This window comes from Austrofundulus limnaeus, unplaced genomic scaffold, assembly GCF_001266775.1.
Source record: "Austrofundulus limnaeus strain Quisiro unplaced genomic scaffold, Austrofundulus_limnaeus-1.0 Scaffold52, whole genome shotgun sequence".
NCBI classification, from domain to species: domain Eukaryota; kingdom Metazoa; phylum Chordata; class Actinopteri; order Cyprinodontiformes; family Rivulidae; genus Austrofundulus; species Austrofundulus limnaeus.
In genome coordinates, this window is record NW_013952454.1 from 1,862,134 (window position 1) to 1,869,949 (window position 7,816).

The following is a 7,816-nucleotide window of genomic DNA, read 5'->3' on the forward strand; positions in this document are numbered from 1 at the left end:
CACACACACACACACACACACACACACACACACACACACACACACACACACTGAGCAAAGACAAGCTTTCAGTCAGCAGGGGAAGTGGGTCAGGTATATTCCACCTTGTGTGTCCTCCCACACCTCTCATCAGGAGTGACACATTGATGAGCCTTTTAGTGGGATTACTGTACAGACTGCTGGTGTGATGTCAGCYCACCAGAACAGAACCACCTTTCCTCTGGCTGCTGCCTCCCACCCAGAGGTTTTTTTTTTCTGTCTTTGGTTCATTGTCACGCAGCCAGTGGTGTGTCGGTGTAAAGAGCTACCATTTTCCTCAATATGACAGATTAARCTGCTTTTTTCTTTCCAGAAATAGATTATTGATACTCCCGACACCAACGCCTTTACATGGAGACAGTTGGAAACGAACACACCTACAGATTAAAAATGGACGCCGTGTTGTTATTGGATGTTTTCAAGCAGCTTTGTTCACATAGGGTTATTTTTCCCAGGCTTTAGCCCAGAACTCTGAGCTGAAAGAGCGCCTGAGCAAGATTCACGCCGAGTCCTACATGGTAGAACCCACTCTAATAAACCTCGCTGCCCCTGTGCAGGTGGGTGCAGGAATGCAGTGGCTTGGTTTCCCCTCCTCCCACATCTCATCCCATCATTGGTTATTATTGTTGTCTCCGTCTTTATTTTAATCCCTTCATGTCCAGAGCTGTCCACGGGATGACTGAGGTGTGTGGATGAAGCTTTGAGCAATCATGAAAACACAAAGAGGCAGATTTCAGGTGGTGGGCAGCACTAATCTAAATRTTAGTTGCACTAACCCTAAAGCACTAACTTAAATATTTAGGTCCCCTAATTCTAAAGCACTAAAATAATCCAGTTGACATGTGAAACATTCTTCAGAGTCAACATGAGACAATATATACTKTGTGCAGAATGTTGTCACTTAGTGCCATTGGTGGGCCAAATGGGAGTCACCCGTAGGCCACATTTGTCCCGCGGGCCTTAAGTTTGACATGTGACCTTGTAGAAAAGAGACACACATATGAACAGCATGTGTGACAGCTTTCACCCTCAACTGTGAACAATAATGTAGATCAATAACATTTAAAGACCTCAGTTAGTGCTTCAAAATTTAGCAAGTGCTAATCCACTAATAAATTAAAAAATAGCAAAAGTCCTAAAGCACTAATCAGGAAATTAGTTCCCCTTTTAGTGCTTTAGGGGAACTCTGCCCACCACTGCAGATTTCTAACGACCTGCTGTTTTACCTTAACATAATTTTTATTAAATCAGCTTTTCTAATCAGTTTAGTTGTGTCCCTGGGAAATTTTCGGTCGTATAAWGCAAAACAAAGGCACATTTTCTCCAAGCCTTAACAATAACAGATCATAGCTCACTTCTACGTGTGTAAAATATTTGTAACAGACTGTGATATTTGGTTGTTTTCATAATTATGTTCATTTTCTGAGCTCTTGATTTCATTTCCTTTATTTAACCAGATTAAAACTCCATTGAGATCAAGATCTCATTTTCAACCTGGGCACAAAGAAACAGCACACATCATAAATGGGTCACAACAAAACCATAACAAAATAATCGTTAACAGTGGGAACTGTGTGAATAAAAGTAACATTATTATTTATTTAATTTATTTATTTACCGTTATTTAACCAGGCATGTTTTATTAAAAACACTGGCACTGATTGATGGAATCATGTTGCTTTTTGTTTTCCAGCTGGTAAATCTTGTCATCCAGATATTGTTTAAGATTTCCTCTTTAAAATGACCTGAAAAATTCCTCATTAGAAAAATCTAAAAACAGGATTCAGACCAAATATCAGTGAGTTCTGATTAGGAAGACAAATCAAGCCATGTGTCTGGAACTGCTCATGTATCAGGATGAGCAGCGAGATAATTTAAGACATTAGAAATGACAAACTAAATTTATATTTATCAGTGGTGGGCATGATTCTGCTCATCAGCTAACAGCACAACTCGTTTTGGGTTTAGTGGATTAGCTTTTTCGCAAATTTTGAAAAACATCAGCGAACCAACAGCTTCTGCTAAAGGAGGTTTTACCAATTTTAAGTGTGCTAACAGCTAACTAACAAGCTAACATTGGCAGGTTTGTGTCAGCCCCACCTGTCTTAAGCTGGAAGGAGACAAGACGTTTGACACAGACTGAGACAGTCATCATAGCGGTTAGCGATTAGCTGYAGTGTTAGCTTCTGCTAATTTGTTTTATTGCATGTTTAGCTTTTTCACTTGAAAGCTATGTTTTTAGTGAGTGGATTATGAGTTAGCAAATCTAGCTGTGCTCACTGGTTTATATAAAGAAAGAACAACAAAAACAACAATTTAGTACAGGGCTATTCAACTGGCGGCCTGAGGGCCAYATCTGGCCCCCGAGTGACCGAAGCTCGGCCCACCAAAATTTATTACTATAAGTTACTATAAGACTTACATGACAGCACACAGCCAGCACACAAGATTTGGATTCAGATTAAACTAAGATAAAGGTTTCTCTGTGAGAAGGTGGGGCTGAATAGTATTAAATGCAGAGGAAAAGTCAACAAACATCAACCTAGTGTGTGTTTTAGGAACTTCCAAATGCTTCAMTAAAAGGTTTATAAGAAACAGAATTGCATCCTCCACACTCCTCCCTGCCTGATAAGCAAACTGAAGAGGATCTAAGAGGCAAAATTTAGAAGAAAAAAAWTCTGCATTTTGCCTAATTTTAGCTTCAATGACTGAAGGCACTTCAGATGTTCAGGTGCGTTTTTAAACCCAGAATATTAGTCCAAACACATTAAAATCTGTGAAATTAGCTGTCACAGACATATCTTAACGATTTGTTCATTGACCCTATATGTGAACGTTTATGTGTTTGATTGAGCTGTTTTTTTTTTTGCATGATTTTATTTATTTGTCAGTAACAAGCAGACGTTTGTGWTTTTATTTATAGAGTATGATTGAACTGACATCTTCTGTTTGAAGACTGGATAGTAAAGAACTGTTTTTCCTGCATGTTGTGCATCAAAATGTTTGTTCTGAACGACACAGTAACCATTGTGTTGTTGCTCTTATTGCCCTGGTTCTAACTCTGGGACATCGTGTCCTAACAGAAACAGGACTCTGTWGACGAGTCCCATCCCCTCGTGCACCAAGTGTCCAACGAGAGCAGAGCTTCAATCGCGGAGTCTTTATCTGAGTTCTTCGACGCCCAGGAGGTTCTGTTGTCCGCGAGCTCTTCTGAAAATGAGGTAAACATGGAGACAAAGCATCTGCAGTTGTCCCAGTGCATCATCTGAAACCTATTTTACATTTGAATCAGGTTCTGAGACAGTCTGCTGCAGGAAGAAAAGTCTTCACATTATAAAGTCCCAAATCTTTTTTTTTTTAAATATTGTGTCTATTTTTATTTCTTTTCTTCTTCTATTATTAAAACTGCACATCAGATAAAAAGGCAGCTCGAGTGGAAGTAATGTGAAAATAGAATTATTTACTTTAATCTAAAAATACAGCAGCCCAGGGTGCAACTTTGTCACCAGGCGTTAAAAGATTCTTTATCTTTATTTATTAAAAACCACAACTGATACAAGTGTTGAAAAAATGACCTGCTCAGTTCTTTTAATGCAAGTGCTATGAAAAATGTATTTATTATCTGCAAAATACAGAATGAATGTTTTTTTCTTCTCTAGGTATCGGACGATGACTCATACATCAGTGATATAAGTGACAACATTTCTTTTGACAATTTTAGGCTGGAGACAGAAGCTGAAAGACCAAATTTAGGTATGCTTAATCAGAATGATATTGATGCTTTGACAGTTTATTTTTGTTTGTTTTGATGATTTAAATCCTCTTTTCTTTGCATTTCCTCAAACTAAATATGCATTATTTTATCTCTTATGAATSTCATGTCTAAATCAGGTTCTGTAGAAAATGGCTCAGTCCCGCACCAACGTAGATCCTGCCTGCCCTCGCCCTGTCCGAACAGCAACACCGTCAGCCTGTGGAACATCCTCAGGAACAATATAGGCAAAGACCTGTCCAAGGTGGCCATGCCAGTGCACCTGAACGAGCCGCTCAACACCCTGCAGAGACTCTGTGAGGAGCTGGAGTACAGYGAGCTCCTGGACACGGCTGCCGACACGCTCGACCCGTTCGAACGCATGGTGAGATGGAAAATTCACCGTTTGCTTCTCACWGTTTTAAAGAGCGGGCATGATTCCGCTGATCAGCTAACAGCTAATTTTGAGAGTTAGTTTTTTCACTAATGTTTAAACCAGTTAGCTTCTGCTAAATTAGTTTTTTTTTTTCAACTTTGTCTGCTAACAGCTAACGTCACTAGGTTTGTGTCAGTCCCACCAGTCTTCAGTCTCAGTATTTATTCAATCACCCTGCTTATGATAATAAAGAGAATATATCAACCTAAAATGACTCAGGAGGAGAGTTTAACTAATTCCTTTAGACACAAACAGCAGATATAGTTTAATGCTGATTTATATTTACAATAAAACAAAATAAAGATAAGCTGCCCTTCTGTTTCTCCAGATGTACATTGCCACGTTTGTCGTTTCCGGCTACACGTCCAGCTACTACAGAACTGGAGGAAAACCTTTCAATCCCGTGTTAGGAGAGACGTATGAATGTGATCGGCCGGACAAAGGCTTTCGCTTTGTTGCCGAGCAGGTAAGTCAGATTCTATTTTGTGTAATGCACCTTTAAAAGTCGAACCATTCTTTGAATTAAACTGTGTTCCTCTCTAATGTCAGGTCAGCCATCACCCGCCTGTTTCAGCTTGCCATGCGGAGTCTAAAAACTTTGTCTTCTGGCAAGGTGATAAAATATGATGATTTTTATCCATTGGTACGTTTAATTTAAAACGTTTTTTTAATTGAAGGGATATAAACTTGTATATTCTTTGCAGACGTGAGGTGTAAGAACAAATTCTGGGGAAAGTCAATGGAGATCGTTCCTGTGGGTACCACTCACGTAACTCTGCCAAGGTCAGTTTCTTCAGCCTCGTCGTTTGTCCTTCTGCAGTGTGTCTCACGCTGRTTTTGACCTTGATTTTGTTCTGATTTTTTTTACCCAGAACAGTTCCACGTCTTTCATTTAAAACAAAAATTATATTTTATTATATATCATATTTGAATTCAAGGCTAAACTTGACTGAATTAGCCAGAAGTATAGCTTTCAAAACATTTCCATCAACAATCGTCTGTACACGTTGATCTGATTAGAAGGCGAGTCAGATGTTATTGATCCATCATGGCGACCATGTACTGGACTTAGCCTAAAATATAGGTCCCTTCACCCACTGCTCGCTGGGGTATTCAGATATTTTCGTTTCTTTTTTTCTTTCTGAAATAAAAGGTTGTCCTGAGACTTTTGACTYACGCTTTACATAAGTAAATATATAATATTAAGCATGTATTCAAACACATAAACCCTGATATGTGTAAGGACCAGAGACTGGTGAAGTGTGCAGTACGAGTGACAGATGGGTACGAGGTGGGGGTGGCAGGTTGACATGTTTACTGGTTTAGAGTTAGCAAAGTTACATTTTTAGTTAGCAGATTATGATTTAGGGAAGCTAAGTTTTTGGTTAGCTGTGCCCACCTCTGGTGATTTGTGAYGGAGGGAGAGCTACATGAGTGAAATGAGAATGTTTATAAGATGACCGTGAGACCTGCAGTGATGTGTGATTTGAAGATGGCATTAATAGACTGGAGGAGGAGCTTGATGAAGAGATGAAGATGCAAAGACTTTATAAAGAAATGGACATACCCTATTTATTCAAGTATAATACATAAAATTAAATCCATAAAATCATCCGTAAAGTTGGGGGGTAGTACTATATTCAGATAAATATTTTTACTTATGTATTTTAACTGARATATCGGCTTCATTCACAAAATGCCTGAGTCTGGAAATGAGACCACGACGTAAAAAGCAGTTGAAACGAGCTTACCTCTGACACTCCTCAGTGTTTCAGAGCGAGATAATAACAGATCCAGGCAGGTGATATGATGTGAAAAAAAAAGGAAAAAAAGTATTCCTGCACCTTAATAATGATAACGAACTAATGACATTAGTGTGTGGCCGAGCCGCTCCTCGAACAACAACAAACACGTTCGTCTGTAATGGCTGCCGTCTACCGGTGTTCTGAAAAAGTTTGTATCCCTGAAAAAAAACGTTTCCCCACCAGAGGGGGCGCTCATGAGTAGGAAGTAATCTGCTTTTCCTCCACAAGATGGCCCAAATCTCATGTGAAGTCTCTGACTTTTGTGTTGGCGCCTCCTGGTGGACTATGTGTARAATGCCAGAATTCATATGATGCTGCTACAGCTGRTATATATTTGTTGTCAAAATACCTTTTAGTACATATGTTGTTAAAATAAAATGAACAGTCCAATGATCATTTTACTGATACTGTATGTATAAAGACTGCAAAGGCTGAAAAATCTTCTGTTTAAAATTGGAGGTAGTTTGAAGATTAAATTTTTTATCCTTTTTAAGCTCACAAAAAGTGGGGGTCGTATTATACATGAGATCGTATTATACACGAATAAATACGGTAATTAGAAATGGGTATATTAGAGGAAGAGCTGGTAAAGCAGTTTGAAGACAAAGTCTGAGATGGTTTGGACATGTGCAGAGGAGGGATGGTAGAGGAGATGTTGGACAAAGAATATTGAATACAGAGCAGCCAGAGAGGAGGAGGAGGATTGAATATGATGAAGGAAAATGTGTGGAGGGTTGAASGAACGACTTGCTGCGACGATCAAGGAAGAAGCTAAAAGAAGAAAAAGAACAAGGACAAACTAGGCGCCATATCTGTCAGTGAACAMTCTATGACCGTACAAAAAACAGAAAAGAATCTGGTTCTGATTCCTCTGCCCAGATTCGGAGACCACTACGAGTGGAACAAGGTGACGTCGTGCATCCACAACATTCTCAGCGGACAACGCTGGATCGAGCACTATGGCGAGATCTCCATCAAAAACACCAACAGTGACRCGTGTCAGTGCAAGATCACCTTCGTCAAGGTGAGGTGGACGGAACACACGGCTGTAACGTTAGACATTATTTGTTAAAACATTTACTTAAACTAGACAAAAAAGACTGAAAAAACCTTTCTGAACTGAAATAAATAAAAACTGATAAAATGAAAAAACGATAACTAACTAAAACTGAATAATCTTTTTACAAAACAAACTAAAACTTACTGAAATTATAGATAGAATATCCTTAGTTTTAGTGTTTGTCAATTTATTTTGAGACATGTGGAGTTTTTTTTATGTTTTCAAATTGAGTAGTTTCACATTAGCTGTGGTCTGTAACAACACTTGTTTAAATTCTGCTGCTGCTCAGCATCATCTGCTAAAAATGACGACAACAAAAGTTGGGAGAAGGCGAGAAAGAGTCCTCTTTGGGATTTCTTTGAATATGACTGTGAGAAAAATCAAATCAAGTGTGTTGTAGTGGAAACAGGTGATAAAACAGGTAGAATACTTCTCAAGTGAAAAACTGCATGAATCAAACTCACACAAGATGCTAACTATGACTATCTTGACACGCTAGCTTCTCTCAGTAGCTCCATGAAAAACAAACATGTAGCAGCAGGTTGGAGACAACTATTGTCATCGTCCTAAAATAATCACCAAGTTTATAGTTTAAATTGAGTTACGCAATTATTTTAGGAATGTGTGGTTATAATGGAGGCTTTAACTAGTGACCAAATAACTGCTGGTTAGTGAACTCACAGGAGCATCACAAGCTGGAGGATGCATTGGCAAATAATTTTATT

At 38.8% G+C, this 7,816-nt stretch overlaps 1 protein-coding gene across 1 annotated transcript in view; it reads left to right on the forward strand.

Moving 5' to 3' along the window:
* osbpl3b (oxysterol binding protein-like 3b) overlaps positions 1-7,816 on the forward strand; it is a gene marked incomplete in the record, with an annotated part of 57,620 nt that overhangs the window by 43,824 nt on the left and 5,980 nt on the right. The window contains 8 exon segments of the mRNA XM_014008767.1: positions 495-596; positions 3,123-3,260; positions 3,699-3,792; positions 3,931-4,175; positions 4,555-4,692; positions 4,776-4,839; positions 4,931-5,009; positions 6,911-7,055. Of these exon segments, the coding sequence (XP_013864221.1) occupies positions 495-596; positions 3,123-3,260; positions 3,699-3,792; positions 3,931-4,175; positions 4,555-4,692; positions 4,776-4,839; positions 4,931-5,009; positions 6,911-7,055 (1,005 nt within the window).